This window comes from Mesitornis unicolor, unplaced genomic scaffold (assembly GCF_000695765.1).
Source record: "Mesitornis unicolor isolate BGI_N332 unplaced genomic scaffold, ASM69576v1 scaffold12303, whole genome shotgun sequence".
NCBI lineage: Eukaryota > Metazoa > Chordata > Aves > Mesitornithiformes > Mesitornithidae > Mesitornis > Mesitornis unicolor.
Genome location: NW_010175404.1, coordinates 77,920 through 102,685, shown reverse-complemented (window position 1 = coordinate 102,685; position 24,766 = coordinate 77,920). Strand labels below are relative to the sequence as shown.

The 24,766-nt window shown below is 40.2% G+C and overlaps 1 protein-coding gene across 1 annotated transcript in view; it reads right to left on the bottom strand.

The window, feature by feature from the left end:
- Nucleotides 1–7,979: 7,979 nt before the first annotated feature.
- RAP1GDS1 (RAP1, GTP-GDP dissociation stimulator 1) overlaps nucleotides 7,980–24,766 on the bottom strand; it is a gene marked incomplete at its 5' end in the record, with an annotated part of 60,502 nt that continues 43,715 nt past the window's right edge. Inside the window, 9 exons of the mRNA XM_010181378.1 lie at nucleotides 7,980–8,650; nucleotides 11,200–11,328; nucleotides 12,657–12,783; nucleotides 16,509–16,648; nucleotides 17,630–17,755; nucleotides 19,328–19,462; nucleotides 19,838–19,969; nucleotides 20,234–20,377; nucleotides 22,335–22,460. Of these exons, the coding sequence (XP_010179680.1) occupies nucleotides 8,523–8,650; nucleotides 11,200–11,328; nucleotides 12,657–12,783; nucleotides 16,509–16,648; nucleotides 17,630–17,755; nucleotides 19,328–19,462; nucleotides 19,838–19,969; nucleotides 20,234–20,377; nucleotides 22,335–22,460 (1,187 nt within the window). The remainder of the gene's footprint in view (nucleotides 8,651–11,199; nucleotides 11,329–12,656; nucleotides 12,784–16,508; nucleotides 16,649–17,629; nucleotides 17,756–19,327; nucleotides 19,463–19,837; nucleotides 19,970–20,233; nucleotides 20,378–22,334; nucleotides 22,461–24,766) is intronic.

The following is a 24,766-nucleotide window of genomic DNA, read 5'->3' as shown; positions in this document are numbered from 1 at the left end:
GTTTTAAACCACCAGTTTGAAAGCTGTTGAGCCGTGAATCTCTACTGTATTCTTGATCCTGAGTAACAAGTGGACACTTTTTTTGAATTGGTGTGTTCAGTGGGACAGAGTTGCATTCGTTGTAGTCTGTGGTTATGCTGTTTATTCTTTGTGTCATGAGCTCTTCGATAGCTGCCAAATATTCCTGAGATGGTCTCTCTCCTCACCACTCTGTAAAGGAACAATCTTCTTGTTTTCACAGCTAAACATAGCTACAGGCCTAAACCCATCAAGCAGGAAGCAACTTTCTATGCATCTATTGTACAGTAAAAGAAATTGTTTTTAAAACAAGGGAAATTTTTTTTTACACAGGCTTCCAACCATCTCCCTGTAGTACTTTGAGGTTGGAATCAGCAAGCTCACAGGGAGAATCGTCTAATTTTATCAACATCTTTCTTCCTTTCTCCACCCTTGTATGAAGGGAAAGGAGTTTTATATTTGACAAACAAGGGTTTGTAGAGCCTTTGGTTGCTGCCATAACTTAGGACATCAGTCTCTTAAGGCAAGGATGGGATATAACTGTATAAATGTATGAAAGCAGTGTGGATGTTGGGTCCAAGTGAATAATATTCAAAGAATGAATTATATATTAACTTAAAAAAATCAAAACATGTGTCTGATATGGCTAAATCTTTTGTTTCTCTGGAATTTAGTGTAACCTAATATATTTAGGGATCTCACTAATATTAGTGCTTTGATATACTTGTGCAAAACTTCTTTTAAGATGATTCTTTGGTCTGCTCTTAGCTGAGGCTTTGGTCTGTCTTTTTTTTTTCTTTAATTCTTTTTGCTTGCATGAGCTGTGGAGTAAGAATCTGTGACACTCCTGTGCTTTAAATCTGTGCATATGTTTTAATACAGTCTAATCCAAACTTATTTATTGCTAAGTGCATGTGATTATGGAAAGATCATATCCCATTCCCTTGGAAGTTGGGGAGAAATGCTTACCTCCAGTGAACAAATCCTTGCTGTGGAGATGTGTATTCCCTTTGTTGCTCTAAGTGCAGCAAAACGCTGTCTTGAGCAGTGGAATAGAAGTTTTAAAATAGAAGTATGTAATTCAAGACAGACTTTTGAATTGGACAAAAGAGTAGAATTTGGAATAAAGCACAAATAGTGGAAGAAGAATTAGATCAGACTCCATCCCACCTAGAAGTTTTGATTCACTCTTCTTCACTAACAATAGTTAGTGAGCTTACAAACCTGACCATGGCTTGGGTAGTTTGATTGCACTTTGTATAAATTTAGCTTGTATGACCCTTCTCAGTATCTGCAGAACCAGTCCTGAAAGCTGTGAGCTCTTTGCTCCTGCTTTGGTCAGACAGTGGCAAAGGGCGTGTAGCACCTCTTTGTAAGAGCTTAGCGTTTTTCTGGGATGAGTTTCTTAAAATGAAGTATGTGGAGTAGAAAGAGATGAATGCATTGCTTTCAAAGCTTCCCTATTCTGGGGGATGGATAGAAGGCTGGTCTGATGACCTATTATGGTCCTTTCTGGTCCTATGACTCTTAAACATGTGATGTATGTACCCTTGCACATTTTGCCTCTCTCTGCTTTACTTGACCGTGGTTTTTTTCTCTCGCAAGGCTGGTAGGCAAACCAGCATTCCATAGATGCTGCAGACAGTCCTGTTGTCCTTCTGTCTTTGAGCATTACCTCATTCTCTGCTGGTTAACTCCCACTGACTCCTCTGAATCAGGCAGCCTCCATATCCTTTGGTATCTGCTGTTAAAGGCCAGCCATGACTCAGTAATTTTTTTTAAAGCCTTTGAAAGCAATTATAATTCACTGTCCTTAATAAAGTTGGTTCCACCTCACCACAGTGTTATGTTTTTCTTAGCCACTCCCCAACTTGAGGAGTTACTGGTGTTTGTTTACCCCCAAAAGGACACACCTTTTTGCCTGGTAGCAGCAGGATAGACGGAGCATCAGCACCAGTGTCGCTGCACTGAGACAAAATGGTGTGGGGAGAAATCAGGGAAACGTGGTTGAGGAATTAACCCTTCTGCCCAAGAGCCTTGATTGTGACCCAGTGCTTTGGTTTGCAGAAAAAGAAAAAAAGCCTACCTTAGAGAAACATTCCTTATTACCACTGATCTTGAATACTGCTGTTGTTGCTATGGGCTTCTGAAGACAACTTCCTTCTTCTACTTGAATTTCTGCAGTTGTACTGTATTGGCCTTCTGTCTTGTCGTGCTATTCTCTGAGCTCCAGTCAGATGGATGTGCCATGGGCTGTGTCAGACTGATAGGAGGGTAAATGCTCTGAGGTGAACAAATCTTGTTCTCACTACTTGCACATGTACATGCAAATGTGCAACACTTAATACCGAGTCCCAGAATGACTGATTATTCCTATAAAAAACACTAAACTTATTTTTATAGAGCTTGTCTTTATTGTTGCAGATGCTGATCCTCCACCCTTCCCCACTCCCAAGAGATACTCTTATTTTCCTCATTTTTGCAGTTATTTGATGGATGCCTACTGAATGTTCAAGATTAGCTGTCTATACTGCACATTTAAATACCACATTTTTTGTCTTCAGATTGGGTAAGCTGTCCTAGAAATGCCCCATCAGCAGCTTCTCAGCAGCTTAGATGTCCAGTATGGAAAGCTTGTGTGAGGCCTTGGAAAGCAATCTGTTGTCAGAGCCTGCCAAATGCGAGCAAGCTTTCTTCCAGAAAACTTTGTGAAAACTTCAGGTGAGCTTCATCTAGAGCACAACCACTGGCTACATGGGCTCATTTTCTAAAGCAATAAGATGTGGTAGGTGGTAGGGTTCCTTGGCAATTTCTGGCCTGCCTGGTGTGGTGGTGGGGTAGATGCGAGTTCAGAGGTCAGCCTAATTATCTTTAATATGTAGTAGTTGTTCAGAAATTTGTTGTCAGACTTACGGCCCTTCTGGAGTGTGAAATATCTGTGTGCTGGGTGATTCATGTGGGATGGTAGTGTTGCTAATGAGAGGTCTGGTAGCTTCAGCAGTAGCCCTGGCTTTAAAGCTGTTTCTGAATTCCCCACTGAGCCCTGACAAAGGCCATCACAGTTTTTATTCCTCTGCTTTCTGAATACTCTCTGTATTCACAGGCCTTTCTGTTGTTTGATCTTTCTCTCTTTTTTTCCGTTTTACTTTTTTTAATAGCCTAATGGAGAAATGTTTGATTTGTCTCTGTGTCTGTTTCAGTAGCAGTAGGATCTCTTTGCTTCAAAATCTGTAATTCTGATTGTGCCCCTTGGAGTTTGAAGCTGTAGAGATGCTTGCTCAAGTGTTCTCTGTCCTGAAAGCCTTCTTCTCTCCCCTTTGAGAGAGATGCTAATTGTAGTTCTGGTGTGTAAATAGTGTTTGAAATGTAAATAGTAGCATGCAGATTAAATGATTCTTGCACATGACTGCTTTTCACCCTGAAAGTGTTTATTATGGATAAGAAAGGTGTCCACCGAGAGAGTTTGCTGATGAAAAAATGCGTGGTCGTTCAGGCTTTCCCTCGCCCCGGAGGTGAGCGGGAGTGCTTTCATCGCCTGCCATCTACTGCCTGTCCGGCGGACCTGCACCTCAGGGAGGTGAACCCTGGGCACCCGTTCGGGCTCTGCTTTGTAGAGGGACCTCCCTTGCCTTTTCCCTTGGCTACTTGGCGTCAGAACGGCATCAGACTGTAGAATGGAAGGTCCGAGTCGGCACCCCCTTCCAGTTCTGGGAGGCTGCCATTGCTTGCAGCAGGACTAAACATGGTGCTATAAGAACTGTCCTGGACGTTAATCTGTGCTTTTACTACTTTAGAGAGGTGCCCTTGGTAAAATTGATTATGATTAACAAAGTTGTTTGCAAGAGAAACTCTCGTGTGTATTTTTTATTCTGTTTCCCTTCTTACTGTGTGTGCCTTTTTGGGTGCATTTGGGCAGTTCTGCAAATACCTGGGAAGGAGATTAGATCTCAACGGGTGTCAAGCACCATTGAAGGTTCAGTTCTTCCCTCCCATTTTTGTTTTCTCTCTGAAGCTTTTTCAGATTTCTCTAACTGGTTATGAAACAGAATAAAACTACCCTGTTGGATCCATTAGCTACCAAACTTTGCCACTTGAAAAAAAGGAAAAACAATCTCCGTTAAGATGCAGTATAAAAATAAGTGTTGTGACTACTAGCGTGCACCAGGAAGCACTGCTAGCTGTCTTTTGTGTTCCAGCAATATACACCTGTTAATAAAAAGCTCCATCCACATGTGTTCATGTTCACTCTGTGTACATAGTAGAGATGGACCTGATACTACCTTGAGCTCTGGGGAGATTGGTTTTTGGGTTTTGTGACTCAGACCTGTCTCTGATACGTATATTCCAGATTAGTTCCAACCGAATCTCTCTGGTTCATCCTGGGGTGTACGGCAAGGTATCAATATTTGCCCTTCGTGTATCATTCCTTTTTATACGAATGTACTCTCTTGTGTTCCTTTTTTTTTAATCAGTTGTAAAATTGATTGTAAAAGCCAACTACACTTACCGATTGAAAGTATTGCTATAACAGAACTGCATGCCCAGTAGAGTTTGACTTGAGCTTTAGTTTCCTGATTTCAGACTGGTTACCTGCAGTCTAGGAGAAAAGCATAGATCAGGTGCATAATGTATTACTTGTCATCTTTAGCATTAGACTGTGGTATTGTATCACATGCTGATCTCAATGGATGTAACTGGAATCTACTTAGGAAGTTCGTGCAACTTCCTGGTAATTCATTTTAAGCTATTGGAAGTGGTCTTGATCATGCTACTTGTGTTCTTGAGTTTTTGTTTTTTAATAGAGGCATTTTTTAGGAATGTTTTAATACACTTATGATGGATACTACAATAGTTTTAATAGTTGTGCAGTATTCTGTATTTACTTGAAGTAAATCATTTTATATGCAATTTGTTAGATAATTACAATTTTATAAATAAAATTGCGTGAAATATTATGTTGTGGATGTGTACTCTTGATGTAGCACTTAGCATTAATGGTGCAAAGATATGTCCGTGCAAAATTCCTCCAGGAAAAGACTCCCTGCCTCCCCTCCCCAAACCACAATCCCCAAGTCTCTTATACAATGTAGAATATTGTGTTCGGTTTAAGTCACAAAACACATTATCACACTGCCAGTGGTTGCCCTTAATTGAAGGATAATCTAGTATGTGAAGAGCACATCCTCACATGAAGGATCCCATATCTACTGTCAGCTGTTGTTGAAGTCTCTGTCTAATGACCTTGCTCTGCTTCTTTCTGACAGGTCGGTATTCCTCAGACTGCTGGGGCTGCTGATTAGTACAACGGTTGGAGCTTTCCCCATATCATTTTAGGGACCCTAAAGTGTTCAGAAGTTGCTGTTTTACAGGAGATTTGTCATGACTTAATCAAACTTTTGTAAAGGAAGGTGGAAATTACACTTCTCTAAGTGAGAGGTGGCTTATTTTATTGTGCAGGTATAAATGGATAATGTCTTCTGCTTGCTTGGACAGGGGAGGAAGAAGCCCAGTTTTTTAGTATTTAAAAAACTAGAGCAAGCTAATCCAGTTCAGCATCTCAGACCCCCAGTTTTGTCCACAAAACACCATGACTGATTTAAAAGCCCATCTCTGTATCCAAACTGAAATCTAATAACTTTTGCATACTTCAGGCATATATATTTATCTGCATGTATGGGAGTGACTTGGCAAAATAAGAACGCAAACTTAGAGGCCTTGGGTGGGGAGGGAAGAACAAAAACCAACCAAAAAGAAGCAAAGTCAAGAGCCTTGCCTAAATCTTTGTAACATGCAATAGATGCGATGCACCTGGATGAGTAATTTTCACGATGAAGGGGAAGACTGATAGTGGCTGCCTGCATTCTGTCAAACTCTTACTAGATTTGAATATTGTTTCTTGAGGTTGTGGCTGGTTACCATTTCTAGGACTTGTAAAACAAATGACCTTTTTTTTGGGTCTCATGGTCCCATGTGTCCAATGGGTCCTCTGGATGCAAGGCCCATATTGTTGGGGTTTGTGCCTTGCCCAGAGTGAAACTTTACCCTGTATTTCCACACTGTGAATTGTAAAAAAAAAAAGTCTGTGTGCTTTTTATCTTCCTGACTGGTGTGATGTTAGGTCTTGCAAAAGTCCTGCAGATGCAGACAAATGCAATGCACAGGGAGGCACTGCCTGCCCTGTGTACAGGTACAGCTTGGTTTGCTGTGGCAGTAGACAAATGAGAAGGCCCGATGATGGCATCGCTGTCATAAAAGTAGCCTGAGCAGTAGATTGAAAGCTTTGCTTAGGTGTAACCTATCTGCTAAACATCCAATCAGGACTATTGTCAGCAATTTCAATCCAGTTGACTTCAGTCAATTGACTAATGAAATGTATGTGATAGTAATGTCCTTAGATCCTGTTTCTCTTATTTAAAGAATCTCAAAGGAGAAATTATTTACCAGCTACATAGAAGGGATCTGCAGGCTGCAGCATGCCCCTGAACAGCCCAGCATTTGTGTGGATAGATGCAGTCTCTTCAATTGCCTCCTCCTCCTGTGACATACGCCCATCTGTGCCCTTAGGCAGACTTTCCTTCTGCATATAGGCTTAGCAGATTTTATCTAGAAATGTAAGTAACTTGATACTCCATCCAGGGAAACCATCTGAAAGTAAGATATCAGTGTTGGTCTTTGTGCTTGCTGTGACAGTAGTACCCCTAATAAATGCTTAACCTGAGGTCCAGTTAGACAACCAGGTGAAATGGGATTTTGTCAGTGTCACAACTTTGCTGGTTACGGTCAGCTCATGTGAGCACTTGCAGTTTATACTGATGTCAAAAGGAATAGTCTCTGAGAACCAGGTAAGTCATTAATAACTGCTCTTTAAAATGTATTTTGGGATCTCTTTAAATCAATTGAAATTATTTCCATGCATGAGAAAACATGGGCTCGCATGAGTCCACTGTGACCTGTGACCATAAACGTGCTGGCTGTGGTCAGCACTGCAGAGGTTCTGTGTTATTTGGAGGCAGATGTCATGGGGTCCTGGTCTGTGTCTTTACACTCTTAGTGCCTTTATTGCACTATTACTAGCAGATGTCTTGTTTATTTTTTTTTAAATAAGAGGCTATTGTACAGTTTAGTATTAGAAGCTTTTTAGAGGCTTTTTCTGTTTGTTTCTGGCACTGGGTTAAATGAATAGCGAATCTTTGCTGTGCGAATATTCCTGTAGCATCTGCTACGTTTCTGGTAGTCTCAGAGCTTAAACTGACTGTTTGAGGCAAGTTCCTTTTCATACCCAGCTTGTGTAAAACATAAGCAAGGAGCCTGAAACTTCTGAGGCTGCCACTCACTCTAAAATGTTACAGATCCTATGACCTTTGTGCATTGTGGGCTTGATCAAGCTAGAAAACAGTATCGCACAGTCAAAAATAACATGTGCTGGCTTGCTGGAAACTGTTATCCCAACTGCCCCCTCTTTTGCCAGAGTCTGCTCACTAACGTATTGCAAACCTACAAAAGAGCAGCTGTGAGAGAAGATGCTTGAACTGGAGATTTCCCAACTCTTTTACCTAGGAAAAGAGGAAAAAGGAAGACTCTTGCATGCTGCATTTCTCCCTCGATGGGGTTCTGTTGAAAACCTGCTGCAGGACAAGCCTTTAAAAATCTATCTATGAAAAAAAAACCCACACCAAAAACCCCCAATTCGAAGCAAGTCTGAAAACACTCATACCCACACAGCTTTATGGGGTAAGGATTGTATAGTGTATTCCTGTTAGAACACACGACTGTAAAACCACTGAGTGCCTCTGTGTGAGCATACGCAGTCAAAGTGGTTGGAATTGTTTCCTTTGTATTAGCTCAGCTGAAAGGCAGTGATGAATTGGGGGCAGAGCCAGGAACAAAAAGGTCTCACCAGTGCACGGTGGTGCAGTCGCAGCTTCTGTGTGAATACAAAAAAAAAAGGACAAACCACAGGATAAAGTGAGAGCACTGAAATTTTTATTTGTTACCTCTAGGTACCACGAGTTTGACATTAATAGGCAAGACCAGTGAATGAGCAGCAGTACATTGCATTCAAACCTGAATCTCCAAAGCACCAAAAATGGAGCTAGATTTACTTCTTAATCCTATAGCCAGCACACTAGCCTGGACTTGCTGCATCTTGTATTGTCCCTAATTTAGTAGTAGTACATTGTTCTGCAGTTAGGGGGCGTGAGGAAAGAATCATTGTGCAGTACCACTTCTACATCATCATAGGACTACAACATGCACATTCTACTATGTGGCCCAAGCAACAAGAATACAAGTAGAACAGTTACAGGTGGAGACAGGTTCATGTTAACACCACCTATGAATTTGTAGAAACCTTTTTGGACGGGTACCTACAGCAGTTAATCAATTTGTGTGGGAACATTACACGCATGCACGAGTGGTAACAGTGGAAAACATAGCGGGAGCGGCAGCAGGACAGAGGACAAAGGTGAAATCTGTGATGGGATGCATCAGACACAAGACCTTCCTCAGCTTTCTACAGCGAGTCTCTGCTCTGTTAGCGAGGCCTGCTGGGCCACAGTTTTGTTCTCATGGCTGCGGAGTTTTGATACGACGTCTAGAAATGCCATGCTCTGCACTTCCCTTTGAAGAGGTTCTGGAAAAAGAAGTAGTAAAAGAAACGGTGCTTTGTAGGAGATGGGCAAAAGAACAGAAAAGCTTGGCGAGTGTGAGAAACTCTTCTACCGAACACACAGAAACACATGAATGTGTGTGTACACATAACTTTTTTGTTTACTTTTTTGAATTTCTTTTGAGGATGAAAGAAAATTCTCCAGGGCCTGGGGCATAACGAGACTCCATGGATTTCGGGGAGAGATGAATGATGAAGCTGCTGCGTAGCAGTTAAGAAAATCCACCTGGATTGCCTTCCAAAACAGATTCTTAAGAAGTATTTTTAGTGAAAATACTGTTTTGCTTTATTCTTTAAACTAGCCTGACCAAGTGAGCTTGCCGTGAAAGGTTCACTACGTCGTTTATCTGTATCAAATCAGCTCTGGCTGGTTGTGTGGGGGTTAGCAGTGAGCGAGGTGGCTCTTTAATGGAGGTGTCACTACTTGGTCACTGTTAGCTGTTCATTTCCAGTTCAGCTCTGAAGCCAGTACAAATACAGCACATGGCACACTGTCCAATGTGGTGCATATAGATACAGTGCTTATGTTTCACTCAAAACTGTGAGTCCCTTCTATGGTTCTGATCTTGGATTGCACTGTACTTCATATTAATAAGGAAAGGTTGGGAACAACCCATAAAATTGAGCAATTAAAAAAAATAAAATTGAGTTTTCCCAAAGCCCTGTACTCCAGACATCTCACAGTTCAGATCCAAAGCAGTTGGTTTTGTTTCATGCCCTGTTCAGGCTGCTCTGGTGAATAAACACCTACATATATTTTTGCTTCCCAGGTGCTGCTGGAACCTAATCCCTGAACTTCCCAGGAGAAATCCCAACTATCTATTTCAGATAAGCTATGCTGTAGACTATGCATATTTACTTTTTTAATAGCAAACTTTGACTTTTCCCCTCCCCTTCCTACCTACTTTATTGTTCACATGTTGCAGTTTAAAAACATTTTTGCAGTTTAATCCCTACCGTGTGCTGCGAACTCACCCTGCTGTGCACCTGGGAATCTTGTAAATACAGAGCATTACCAGTGAAGCAGTTGGGGTGGTTATGCTCTGTAAGCGTGCCCTGCTCTCTTTCTCCTTCTGACACAGCACCATGTGTAAGCAGGTGTTACTGAAATGAATTTCAGGAATTTACTGTGCTTTACGGTGGCTGAATACTTCTGCCTAATATTCAGGTTCCTGTGAGCCCAGAGACCCCACATACACAGAAGTGACTGTGCTAGCTACCAGTGCTCCACTTTTGCTGATTCTTTGTTACATGTTTCCATTTTCCCCTTATTTTCCCTCTTTCCATCCAATCACTCACAAGAACAACTTCCAGATGGCAAAAATCACATAAAATATATCTATTTACTGCTTAGCGCACAGCTGTTGGCAATATAGAGTTAAATGTGATGCCAGAAATCCTGTAACAAAGGATAGTAAGAACAGCTGTCACTGGAGAATTAAACTTACCAATAATTAAACCAGTGCAACCACTTTATGGAACTATACTAGGCTCAGTTACTTTTAAATGGATACACAGGTCTGCTTACAGTAGAATATGGAAACATGTAACTATAAATGCTTACTGTGTGAGGACAGTGGTGAAAGCCAGACAGAGCTGGGAGAGAGGCATTTTAGTATTTTCACATGTGTAGAGAGCAGACTTGGCTCTTTGATTCTGTGTCCCCGTCCCCCCCCACCCCCCTTGTTAAAGTACTTTTAATTTTTTTTTTTTTTAAGTGAATACCAGGGTTGCTCAGTTGTTGCTCTCGTGTACTCACTGATCTTACACAGGTCTGTTCATTGGGAAGCAGGGCTGAGCACTGGGTCAGCCGTGTGCTGGGCCTTAACTTTACAGCTGCAATAACATGAGCCTGGGGACTGGCACATGTCAGAGTGTGTCCTCCTCATCCTTCAAACCACCATGAACAGCTGTGCCTGGTGGGCCCAGCATGTGAGCGGCTGAGGGAAGGGCTCTCCCTGCTGAGGTGCGAGGGTCCCTCCTGAAGCAGCCTATGTGCTGTACTAAGTGCTCATTTGTGTGCAGGTCCCTCATTGCAAATACTCCCTTGTATCTTCGTTTCCTACCATTCTTGTGGGAATTTTAGACTAAAACTAAGGAGCCTTCTTGCAAAGTTCCACTGAATTTTACTTGACTCAGTTGACCAATAAAAAAAGCCATCACATATCAATTACAGGCAACTTGCAGCTAAAGGTGAAAAGAAAGTTCTTGTTTTCTGTGTTTGCAAAGAGACCCTGAGAGTGTATGGTTCTCAATGCCTTTAATTTCTCTCATGTCAGTCAAAGTTTGAACTAGTTGCATCCAATTTTTGCAGTTAGTATCCAAAACTGAGTTAACAGCCTCTTCAGTGACACTATAAAGTGACATAGTAAACTGAACCCTTCTGCGTACATTTACACTGTGAACAGTGAACCAGTCTTAGAGTGAGTTTGCACATTATGTTCAGGCTAAAAGAGAGAACTGAGTTGAAATACATAAATCTCTTGGGAAAGCAGCCCTTCCTGAATACTCACCAGATCCTATAAGGGCACAGACCAGCACCATGGAGTTGTATTTAATTTCTGGAGCACTCCTGTCATCTGAAAGCAGTCTGTGTAGAATCTGAACAAGCTGAGCATTTTCAAGATCCTTTTCTGCAGTGACTGAAATACAAGTGAAAAATGTGTAAATCTGAAAGTGCTGCTTGCTTTGATGCTTCTGTGTGTTAGCCACTTACTGAAATGTGGATCTCACCGTAGGGCAAGTGGTGCTGTGGTACGTAACTCATTGGTGTAAAACTGAAGCACGTATTAGATGGTATGATGATAGGAATCACAGCTCTTGCTATACAAATGTAAAATTGCCTAACTGCTTGAAAGGACAATCAGAGTTCAATGCTATAAATGTAATATTAAATGTGCAGTGAGCTGATGGAAAAGCCACCAGGCCTTCTAGCTATCTAGGCCAACACCTGCAATATTTCAGCTTTCAAGATATCCAGTGCCTCAATTTGCTTTTGGGAACTGTCTGAATACAGATGGTGTAATTTTTTTATTCCACGGTAGAGGGAGCTCAAGATCCATTATAAAGGCTGTGAAAAACTCTTCAAGATCAGAGTGAAAGTTATTTCCTCTGTAGTTTTCTAAGAAACATGATGTACTGAATTCAGGCTTGAAACCTTTAAATGTCTGGAGACAAGATAAAGAAGGGTTAGACTATTCATATGAACTGTAATATTTTTCCTTTTAATTGAAACAATTCCCTATCGCATTGGCAGTGATTTGCAAGTTGAACATAGCATTCCTGGAGTACACAATGGCAAGAGATGAAATCAAGAGCAAAAATATGTAATGTTGCTTCTTTAGATCCTTATCTTAGTTAATAAGCAAGCAAACAGGATAAACAAAACCTCTGTTGGGCATTTACCTTTTTGGTTGGTAAGCTGATGTACTATAAAGGCAAGTCATGTAATCACCTCTGCCTTCATGTGGCAACTCTTGCATCTATTTCTGTGGAACTTAATATTAACAATAAAAAAGACTTTTTTGGGGCATCATTCACCTCTGTGTATTCTTTACCTCTTACTAATTAGGTAAGTGAAAGCTCTACTTTGATAAGCCCTCACAAAAGGGAATTCACCATTCCAGTGTAGGAATGTAGTCAGGTCACACAGTCTTCACTCTAAAGTACGATTTTCTTGTTAGCTTTTTGGGTTATACCTAAAATCTGAACATTATATTTGAGGGCCGTTCTAGATTATGTGATCACTGACCAGAATGATGGAGCAGACTCTATTACCAGCTGACTCCAGTTTTCTGTATAACCTTATTGCCTGCCTATGTCTGCATGAACTGTTGTGTATTGTGCTTCTGAAAGGCAGGTGGAAGGAAGAGGCTTTTCTACGTTGCAAAAGAAACTTGCACAACTCTGCGACTTCTTTTGGGAGCAGACTGGAAAGAAAACAGGTAGAGTTAACCACTGGGATACTCACCTAACTCTAAAGCTGCTATTAGTGCCAGTGCAACGAGAGCTTCGTTTTGCATTATTACGTGTTCGCTGGTTGCCATGGTTACTAAATGCTTGATGCCACCACTCTGTACAATGGTCCTAATTACATCCTAAAATAAATAACATACAGATGAAAAAATTCTGCATTGCATACAAACTGTATTAAGTAACAAAATCATCATGGATGTTATCTTTTGGGTAAGGATACTCGTTGGCTTTATCCATGTATAATCACTTTAGACATAAATGCTCATCCATCTGAGCCTATAATTTATCTGCTATTACTCTGCAATTACAAGATACAACCTGTTAAACCAAGCCAGTTAACCACATGGTTAAGATACATGTAACTAACGCTCTTCTAGGTTACACTGTATAAATCAAGTTCTCATGGTACGCCATCCATCACCCAACCATGAGTCTGCTACTTGTTGTGTTGGAATTCAACTGATGTTCAAAGATGCTTAGTTTTCCCTTCTTTATGTGGTAATATTCAGAGCAGCTTATCAAAAGCACCCAACAAACCACCTATTTGGGATAAGGAGACACAAGAATACAGTTTAAATAAAGTTATCTGCCCAGGAAAGTTGTGGATGCCCCCTCCTTGGAAGTGTTCAAGGCCAGGTTGGACAGAGCTTTGGGCAACCTGGTCTAGTGGGAGGTGTCCCTGCCCATGACAGAGGGTTGGACTGGATGATCCTTAAGGTCCCTTCCAACCCAAACCATTCTATGATTCTATCAAATTCTTCATGTCCATGAATTTTCAGTGTTTCTTCAAAATTATTAGAAAGGGCAGATCACAAATCTTACATCTTCTCTGCAATAGAAATGGTGCTTTTAGAAATGGGCAGGCAAATAAGCAGCATTCTCCTGAAGTATTGTGGAATTTTCCTTCAAATCCAAAGCGGCTCGGTAAAGGAGAGTTATGGGACACCAGTGTGTTGGTTGCTGTGCTGAAGCCAGCTGTTAAAATGAGCTGTTGCCCCGGGTCTAGGAAATGAAAGTGCTGACTGGGTTAAATGGCTTTAAAGCGGTTTACAAATACACAGCTGGGATTCTGCTTTCAAGGCCGAAATTTGATCCAACTTATATATGTAACAAAGAATGAATAAAGATTTCTGGTGTCTGCAGGTCTTGGAGTACTTGTCAATTGTAATTTAAAAAGTTAATTTGCACCTAATGTTTTCACCATTATACCTCCCAAAAAATAGTTGCAAAATGCAGGGAAACTTAGTTTGGTTTTCATTATTTTTTTCTGTGGGTGCACAAATTTTTGAAATGGTAGTTATTTGTTGAAATAATCTGATTTAAATTTTTAGTCAGTGTGTTGAATTTCCATTTAATGTGCACATCCCTTTCTAACTCCAGCCACAAGCCAAAACTCATTAACTGATACATGTGTTGAAAATGATGTATGTACCGGTGCTTGCGCAGGCTGTGCAGTGACATTCTTTATGCAAGGAAATAGACACAGTATGATCATAATCCTTGAAAAGCAAAGTATTTTTTGATAATCATACTGAAGATGCTAATGGCACAAGTCACAGCCTAATGACTCGAGAATTTCACATTTAAAACTAATTTCTTCTGAATGACAAAATGTACACAAGCATGTAACTATTTTTAAGTTTTTTCTTACTTGCAATGGTGTGTTTCATTATTTGTGATTTTTCTGGTGCAGCTCCAAAGTAGTTTTGAGACTTCATAGAATAATCTGGGAACTGCTGATTTCTATTTGAGTTGGTGTGGAATTTTGGCTATACAAGCCTTGGGAATCAATCGGCACCTCTAGCATCAAAATTTTTTATTTTATTTAAGGCCAGTATTCCCTTCTCAAAGGCAGTACCAAAGACATAGAAGAGGTAACAGCAGTCAGGTTTGTTGCTAGTGTGGCTTAACTCACAAGTATTCAACCAGTTTCTTAGAATGAGACATAAGTTTTCTAAATTACTTTTAAGTAACATAGAAATTACTTGGTAAGTATTACCCCAGATCATTTAAAATTAAAAACCAAGTTCAAATCTGATGTGCGGTGAAGAACCATAGAGTTGTACTCATATTCAAACCTAGAGGGCAGTAAAAGCATTAAACTGGCTCAGCTGTTTTCCAGTTAAATTTCTCCTGAGTACATAAACCATAGAGAAGTTAATCTGTGATAATTCTGTTAACTTCTGTTTTAGCATCTGCTGACTCAACTCATTTGAACTATACTTTTACCTTGAGTGGTTGGGCTAGATGATCCTTGTGGTCCCTCCCAACCTGGGATTCACAGAACCACAGAATCACAGAATCACAGAACGTTAGGGATTGGAAGGGACCTCAAAAGATCATCCAGTCCAATCCCCCTGCCGGAGCAGGAACGCCTAGATGAGGTTGCACAGGAAGGCGTCCAGGCGGGTTTTGAATGTCTCCAGAGAAGGAGACTCCACAACCTCTCTGGGCAGCCTGTTCCAGTGCTCTGTTACCCTCACTGAGAAGAAGTTTCTTCTCAAATTTAAGTGGAACCTCCTGTGTTCCAGCTTGTGCCCATTACCTCTTGTCCTATCATTGTTTGTCACCGAGAAGAGCCTGGCTCCATCCTTGTGACACTCACCCTTTAAATATTTATAAACATGAATGAGGTCTCCCCTCAGTCTCCTCTTCTGCAAACTAAAGAGACCCAGCTCCCTCAGCCGCTCCTCATAAGGGAGATGCTCCACTCCCTTGATCATCTTTGTAGCCCTACGCTGGACTCTCAATTCTGGATTCTATGATCTATTTAGAATTGAGAAATCAATTGATAACAACTTGCATCTGTGGCAGTGTAGCATAGCAGTGTATCTATGCGTGCATCTTGGGGACTGTGTGTGTGAGGTGTAGGGGAAAAAAAAGAGAACTCAGAAAAAATGAAACCAAATCAGTTTTAGAGGCTGAACATAAAATGGAGAATGGGCACTAGAAAGAGACAGTAATACTGGAAATCAGCAAAGATTTAAATCTCTGTTGATTTGTTTTTGAAGAGGCTCAGTATAGATCAGGTCCACAATGTTTTTTCACTTTGCAGATGCTATGCATGAATGAAGAGGTCACTGTTAAAGTCCGAGTTGTCCAAATCCCACTTGCTATTTAGGCTCAGTCATGCAGCCTGTGCTCCTATTGGTGAACACACTTGATGAAGCCTCAGCCTGAACTAGCTTGTTTGCAGAGGGATGCTTTTGTCTCTTCTGAGGCTGTTTTGCCCAATACTCTTCTGAGCAAGGACAGTGAACTTGGACCACTTCTTTTAAAGCTACCTCTCCCACAGTTTCTCTTAATGTCACACCTTTTACCATGTAAAAGCAAGTTTCTATTAGAATCTGGAATAAATTATATTCTGTAATGATCGGTTAAAATCTTAAAACTCTGAAATACACTATATGAAAAGTAGGGAGACAGACTGTCTTTGAACCTCAATTTTATATAAAAATATAGCAAGATCATAAGTCGTCAATGCAATGGTTCTTCAGTATATAGCATTATTAAAACATAAAAAATATGGCATGCTGAACTTCTACAGGATACAATACAAATAAAAATGAGTCAAGGCAGCCATGTGAATCCTAACACTGTTCCTTCAACTGGCCTGCCACTCTGCAATTGTTTTGCTTCGTTTCACTTTTTGTTTCGTTTTTTTTTTCCAACTATGTAGTTCCAGGGAGCATTTAAAGCCGTTGCTTGTGTCTGACAGACAGGCAGGCCCTGAGGCAGAGGAGCTCTAACACAGGAATGAACCGATGTGCCTCTCTAGAGGGATTTCGGCTACCAATACCAAGTGCAGAGGTAACTCTTAGTTCTTGCGAGCTGACCTTTGACTTACTTTTGATTTGCTGTGCCGTATAAGTGCAGAAAGTAGTCTGTTGGACTCTCCCATCACACCTGCGTGATCCTTGGCTTCACACCACTCCACCAATCGTTCCACCAGTTTTACGTTTTTGCCCAGCTGTTCAGCTGCTTCTGCTACAGGATGATGGAGCCAACAACACAACAAAAAAAGCTGTCATTTTTTAAGTAAGTGCTAGAAAAATAAGCTGTAAGTCACTAAACAGAAAAGTAAGACCTTCACTAGCTTGGACTAATAGTGGGAGAAGTCTAGGTTGCATGGAAGTAAGTAAAGCCAGTCAAAAAGGAAACAAAATTTTAAAAAAAATCATAATCCAGTTTTTAAAAACAACTTATCAGCCCAGTTAATGAGGCTTGTGCATTGACTAAGAGTAGGGAAAATACAGGTAATGTCACATGCCCAGATGAGCTAGCTCAAAAAGTTGAGACCTGGCACCACTGCCAGAAGAGAGTGCTGTGGTCAGTTAGATTAGGTTTTATAGACTATAAGTCACATAAGTTTTGTCAATGAAGTTCTATTTCACATTTAATAGCTTTGCTAGGACTACAATGGATCTTTTGAAAAAAATCTGCAGGATTGGGTCAAAAATCAATACCTGGCTAATTTATCTCATTAACTACTTTTGGTTTTTAGCAGACTTCTGATTTTATAAATCCTCATCCTGGAACAAGCTGTTACGCTAAAAGGAGTTTGTTCATTTTGAAATTGCAGTTTATCAATTAACAAGTGCATGAATCTGTTCCAAGGAGCTAGGTACAGCCAGGAAATGCAGTAAGTGAACAGCAAAACAGGAGTGGTAGCTTAAAACACACACGCCTCAATACATACTCCTAATGTGACAGTGTAGGAGACTTCTGAAGTATGAAAGTAAATAAGCATTTGACACCTATTCTGAGGGTCCCTGGTAGTCAGTTTAGGAGTTCTGAAAAAGAAAAATCAACCCACATCCTTTCCTTTTGCATATGTATTAGATTTATTCCAAGACTTCAGGGTAAAATTTGAAAAAGCCCTCTGCTTCTCTCTTGTACAAATCTTGGCAGCATATCACAGACTGAACCAAAGAGAATCGCTTAACATAGAGAACAGTTTATTTTTACCTTGTGCATCTATTAACATTCTTAATGTTCCCAGCAGTTTGAACTGAACAGGGGGCATCTCCGATCTGAGAAATTTCAATACAGCTTCTGCAACACCAGCTGATAGCATCTTCGCCTTATTTACAACTGCATGAATAAAGAAAAGGGATGAGCTCAAGAACATTTCTGGAAGATGCAGTTTATTTCCAAGATGGTCTTGAAGCAAATTTTCAGGCATAGTTTGAAAAATAGCTTGTGAACACAGACTTCAGGAACATGAGTGTGCACTGACATTATTGTGTCGTGGGAAAATGTCATGGCTGCTAAGACACAGGTGTGAAATTAAGTGCTTTTTCATCGCATGCACCTCTAATTTTTAGTGTTCAGCCTGAACATAATGTGAAGGCTAGACTTTTCCCCTTTGGTCTAGGAAAGGCATCTTCCACAACATGCATCAAGCAGAAGCCCTGGCTAGTATTTGCACCCCAAAATATGAGGAAATTTGTCTGATTTCCCACAACACACTTTTATTTCAAATAAGCAAAGCAACTAAAGTATCTAATTAGCAGAATAGGCTCTTAGCCAGTTCCAATACTTTACACAAATAACACTGTGGCCTGACATGTCTGGAGCCTGTAGTCCTTGTACTGTCTTCCCAAATTCTCTTTTATCTCTTTTCATCTCTTTTACTAGCCTACGTTCTCCACTTTCATGGAGCTCTCTGAAATATATGCAAGATGCAAACTTGGTCCAGTATTGTACTTAGAAAAAATGTACTCATTTCATGTTCGAAGTAGTGTTTAACAAGCAACTCATTACTGAGGCTAGTTATTACTTGCTCATTTTTCTGTAACGATATACGTGGAATCTTATGTAGGTCCCTGGCAGACATCCTCGAGCATGGGCTACGGGGAAGCTTGCTGAGTGATGGAGGTTAATAGAACTGCTCATCTGAGAAAGGTAAGCAAATGGCAGACCACTAAAGCTGCATGGTTTAGTTATGTATGCATGATCATTCTTAGAAAGTTATTGTTTGTCAAAACTGAAAATAGTAAAATAAGGTTAAATGGATGAAAGACTTATTTTTGGCATGGTACGAGAAAGCACACACAAGTATTACAGACCTGCTTTGTTTTTATGTGCATGTGCTCTCTGCCAAAACTCGTACAAATTAAGTTATGAAAAATGACAAAATTAGCATTCAGTTCATTACCTATGAATAGTAACTAATTGCAATAGGCTGGCTATTCTAGCAGTCTACCTTCAGCTCTAATCTGGGAATCGTGAAAGCCTCAGGAAGTTACAGTAAGATGTGGTGTTTCAACAAAGTGGGCTCTGCTCTCTGGGAACCCTCAGCTGTGAGAGAGATCCCAAACAAAACAAAACAAAACAAATTTGCAGTGCTCTGGACAGAAAGGATTGAGAAATCACATCTGAGGCTTCCTCAGCTCCCTGCCTATTACAAAGCTGCCCTTTCCTTGGTGGGGGATGTTACTGTGGGATCAAAGTGGTGAAGGATGGTCGATGGTCCTGTGATGTATTTGAAACAGCTGGTCACAACTGCTGTGTACAAGACATAAAAATGACAATGGGCCTGAATGAAAAGCAGCAGCCTGACCTCCTCTGGGACTCTCAGTTCTCCCACCTTCATCCCCTGGAGGGGTGCAGTGGGAGAGCAGAATTTCACCTTTGTAATTAGCATTGCAAAGTGAGGCTTACCAGGAATAGCCAGGTTTCGGAGTGCGCTCAGTGCAGCGTGCTGCACAGTTACATTGCCATCCTCCACATGTCTGTCTAGCAGATCCATCAGCTTTTGAACTATGCCATTATCCACCATATGGATGCAGTTTCCATCTGTGTGAGATGAGAGAAGTCACTTGTGAATGGAAGAATATTACTGAGCTTTTTAAGACTAGAAGGGTTATTTCCTTGCTCCTTTCTAGATTTCATTGTTGAATGTTTGACCCCCATCATCAATGGGAGTTGCAGTGCTCAGGACAAATATAAAAGTGTGATATAAGAAACACTGAAGAAGGCAGAAACCCCCTATGCCTCTCTACAAATGTGAGACAGTATTTTTAAAGTAGGCTTAACACTTTCCAGGATTGTAAAGTATAAAACTACTGAAGTTGCTTTAACACCACATGCAGTTTCGTTTGTAGCGGTACAGACAGAGCATGATAGAAGGGTGCAGATAAATTTACATAAGCTACTACGACATGTTCTTACCATTTCTGGCAAAATTTGCAATAGCCAGTGCTCCTGCAAGCTGTAGCTGATGGCTATTGGAAGGAATCCATGAAAGTACTCTTTGGAACACACTGCCTTTTCCTCCTTCAAATAACTTTTGCATGGATTCATCTGGGGTAAAAAGCATAGACAGCAGCCAAAGAAGTGTTTGTTAGGGAAAAATTATTCTTTTTGTATTTGTGAAGCTCTGCTGGCTTCACTACATTTAATCCAGTCCTGCAATGGGATGAGAGACAAAATCTGACACATTAGAAGTTAACTTGCAGTAATCCTCTGGGTTAATTATAAAATTAATAAATAGTAAAATTCAGCAGCCAATCACCATTACAAGTATCTCCTGTTGCTTTGCAGAAGGTAGTGGTGCACCATACTTACCTCCAAGCAATAGTAAAACCATAAGATCAGAAGCTGTCTTAAGCTCTGCAATATCATCCTCTTTGTCACTGTCCACAGTCTTCTGGACGATCTCAAGTAAGCACTCCACCAAGCCTGCTTCAACCAGCTGCAGTTTAATGACATCTTAAGAGGAACATGGATAACAGGAGTCAGATTCATGATTTTAAATACTTCTATAGTACGTACAAGCAAGGCAGACTGTGAAAAGAAGTAGTGATGTCAGTGGTTTCACTAACAGCTGGTGGAGATAAAACTAACTTTTTAATTTCAAATTCTCGGGGCCAACTTTTGTTATTATTCATCCACCCGATGCTCTCCTGGCTCTAGACTGCCTTTAGAGCAAAGCTGTACACTGAAGCTGTATGGAGCTGCTCTTCACTTCTCAAAAAGGAGTTTATTTCTACAGCAAACTTTAAGCATCTCGGTCATAATGCAGCAGACTTGTAAGGACTGTGGTGTTTGGGTTTTCCAAAGTCTTTGGCCTGTGTTGCAGAACCAACTTAGGGTTTCTCGTTCTATTTTACGTACAGAAGAGCTTTAACCCAAGTTAAAGTCCAACGTTTTGGTAGTCTCTTTTTCACATAGTTTACTGGGTGAGGAAAAGTGTTCTACCTCTGGAGAAGGACGTGTGTGACTCTCAGTTGCCTGGTGTCACTATGTGTTGTGCTTGACTGAAATACGCAGTTCCTCCAAGAGTGGCTGACTTTCTCATGCATTTCGTTAGGGAATGCAAAACATCCAGTTGCGTTTTGTTGGTTTTTTTTTTAATAGGTACTTTTGCACTGAGGCACTTTAAAAAATAGAGTCTCTTTAGTTACAGAATACCAGGTTGCAGATGTGCTGTGATCTGAAATATAAATTGCTACACCCGTGTCCTTATACAACAACAAAACATAAAAAAACCTCTGCAAATACTTCATTTAGATGTTTTTGCCTGCTGACCTATTGCTAATTATTCACAGTCAAAGGCACCTAAATAGTACCAGCACAATGAACTTATTTAAGTATGTCTTGAATCCACAGTGAAAGAGTTCTGCTGGCTACCTCATAACATGCAAGCAGCAGTAAACTTATCAAATTTTATTGCAACTGTAAAAACAATCTAAGAATAATTAAGCATTTGAAGTGAAATATGTCAGACTCACAAGAGGCTGGACCCAATTCTGTGTCAGTCTCCAAGGATGGAACTATCTTGGAGCAACTTGCTAGTTGTTACATAATAAATTAATATATTTTGGCAAAACGTGCATTTTTAGAACTGAAAGAAGGAACCCTGTTTTTACATACCAATTAAAAGACAGAACAACTGTAAACTGAAGCAAAACTTTATTCCATTCAAACAAGCTTTAATGCTAAGGTGATTAAAACAAGGTTATAGAGTATTTAAATACTGTGATGTCTTCCATATTCAGAACTGCTTCCCACTTCAGTCCAGCTCCACCATTTAACTCATTTCCTCATTTCCCCTAAGGGTGGCCAGTAGATTATACAAACCACCCAGGACTCACTTGGGAGGAACATCCTGCACACATCACTTCTCACTCTGGCGTGAGCAGTGAATGAATCTCAAGTCTCCTGAGGCAATATATGAACAGTAGGCGTAGAGCATCCAGCTCTTAGCTCTGCAACTAACATCCCACTTGCAAAAATATGTCCATAGGAAATGGAATGGCCAGTGGTTCTGAGATCCCAGGAAATGACATAATGACTGATGTCCTGGTGTTATAACTACAAACGCTTGAGCCAGCATTTTGCAGACAAATGTAAAGCCCTCTAAAAGGCAGCTTGTGATATTCCCACTGTGGGTACAGGGAAATAAAATAAAACATAATGATGTACAGAGTGAATCAGAGGTGAAACTACATCAACAATTTGTCAGCTCCTGTTTTATGCTCAGGAAATTAAGACCTATTCACTTCATATGAAACTCATCACAAGGATCAACCATGGTGGCTTCTGAACGAGGCAGCCAGTTACTCTGCACTTACTCCCTGAAAAAGACACCAATATACCAAAATACAGGTAAAGGAATGAATAAAAAAATAGTGTAAGCAAAAAAAAAAATAAATCTAATTCTCACCATTTTCTGCCAGGGGAGCCAAAACTTCAAAAATCATCTCTTTTTTATCATGCTCTATTTGCTTCTTGAACAGTTTCACAAGCTCTTCAGCAATGTTTGTGTAGGCAAACTGCTCTTTACTTGACTCTGTGAAGCAAAAGGAAAAATCAAGTAAACAAACCACATCAAGAGGTAGGACTATTGTTTTCTCTTTATTATCAGGTTTATTCAGTAAAATCACGAATAATGCTCTTCACAGACAACAATAATTGTTCTTGTCACTAAATGAAAAGAAAAATGTCTAACGCTTTAAGATAAATATACTGACCCAAATTAATTATGGCCAAGGCTGTTTCTGCCCAACAGAATGGTAAAGGTAGCTATAGAAACAGTAACGTTACAAAAATATACATTAAGCCTTTGATTCCCCTTCGCTTAACAGGAAGACTAACAGATTATATGCTGCACTTTCTACGGGAGAGATGAAGAGTTGTACTGAATGCTTTACTATTTACATGGTTTCATGATGGTAATGTTTCCTTTGAAATCTGTGGGTGGCTGTTGCAGGGCTGTTTCATCCTGCACACAATAGCATAAAGCAGCTTTACAGATGGGCCAGCTTGCTACCAGGGGGTTTGCCAGCAGGTAGTGGTTCTTCAAGTGTAGATTCAACAAAAGCTTCTCTTATTCCATCGCCTGTATCTTATTCCTCCTCGCTGGCAGTATTACAGGGCATGCAGGTGGTAGGGCTGGTGTTCTGCATTCTCCAGTTGCCACCTCCTGAGGGCCATCTGTAGTTAGAAAACCTTCCAGCACCTTTGCTACTTCTCTAATGGATGGTTAGGGATTATTTTAATGTAGAATTGACCCAAGGACTGGGGAGAAGCACGAACTACAGGCCTAGACCCTTCTGTGCACATCCCATTATTGTTTTCTCTCAATATGCATGACTACATAGCATATGCTAAGTGGATTTTTGACCTTTCCATTATTTTTAAAAGCAGAACCATCACTCTCTCTATTGGGTTTTTGCCCAGCATTGACACAGAATATGAGTTTCATATAATGCTTCTCAAGGGATCTGTGGAATGCAGTTGTCTCTGAAGTGATGAAAAATGACAACCTGACAATAAAATTCCCTGAAGTTACAAGGCAAAAATAAAATATTACAGTTACAATGTGACTGACTAAGTTATTGCTTAAGGGAGATTAAAGTATTACAAGCTAAATTAATTTTGTGCCAATCTTAAAGAACGCACATCTTTTCAGTGCATGGGAACAGGAAGGGAAGCAGCTGCTGTTAAGCTTCTTTCCCATGGTTCCTATTACTTAACTGGACAAAGCTGGATCTTTCCAAAGAGGGAAAGGAAGTGCAGCTCTCAGTGAAGAAATAATTATTATATTTAATATCCTTATGGTTTTAGTTGCATTTTAGCTCTAGAATTTCCAGTATACAACTCGTATTATACCTTCTGCTGTGCAGACACAATACATAGTGTCCATCTTGAAGACCTCCAATCTATTAATTTCTTCAGTGCTGTTTTGATGGCCCTTTCTGGTTTTTTGTGAAGTGGCCTCGTCTGTTATAAGCAAGGGTATTATGCATGTGATCAGATCATGCTAGATAACATGATATTCTCCCTGGCCTTGAAATCTATGAACTCACGACAGTTGTGAATAACTTCAGGCCGCCAAAGAGTACAAATGCCCAGATGTATTTTTCATATTTTGAACTGCTGAATCTTCTGAGAAATACAGGATGATATCATAACTGCTATATTATTGTACTCCAGTGCAAAAAAACTCATAAGACTAAAATATCTCTGAATAGATTATCAAAAGAACAGCAGCAATGTAAAATCCAAGTGATAACAAAACATGGGCCCTAACAACCTGTTGGTTTACACTTTGTGGAGTTCCAATGAAAACTAATCCACTTGCAAAGACATGGGATCAAAGCAGTACCGCCAGCTTATTTTTAAAGGAAATTGCAACTAAACTTGCTAAAAATAACAAACTCATAGAATCACAGAATTGCTTAGGTTGGAAAAGACCTTAAGATCATCGAGTCCAACCATTAACATAGCACTGCCAAGGCCACCACTAAACCGTATCATCTACAGCTTAGTAGTAGTCATGATTTATACGTGCAAGTATTTAGTCTAGAACATGTTAAAACTCTGCACCTAAAAGAATATTGTATAGGCAGATTTATGAACTGTGCCTGTCTCAGTTTCATTCAGTGATTTCCATGAACCAAATTTAATCCCAATATAACTTTGTGGAGCTACACCAGGGTACATTATTTATATTATTAATAAATAATTCATAGTAAGTAGCAGTGCTCAGGAAATGCTGTTTAGATTATTTAAAATGTGTTTAGTTGCATTGAAAAATGTTAACATAAAACATAAGGTTGTACTAAGTACCCAAATAAATTTCAGCTACGGGGA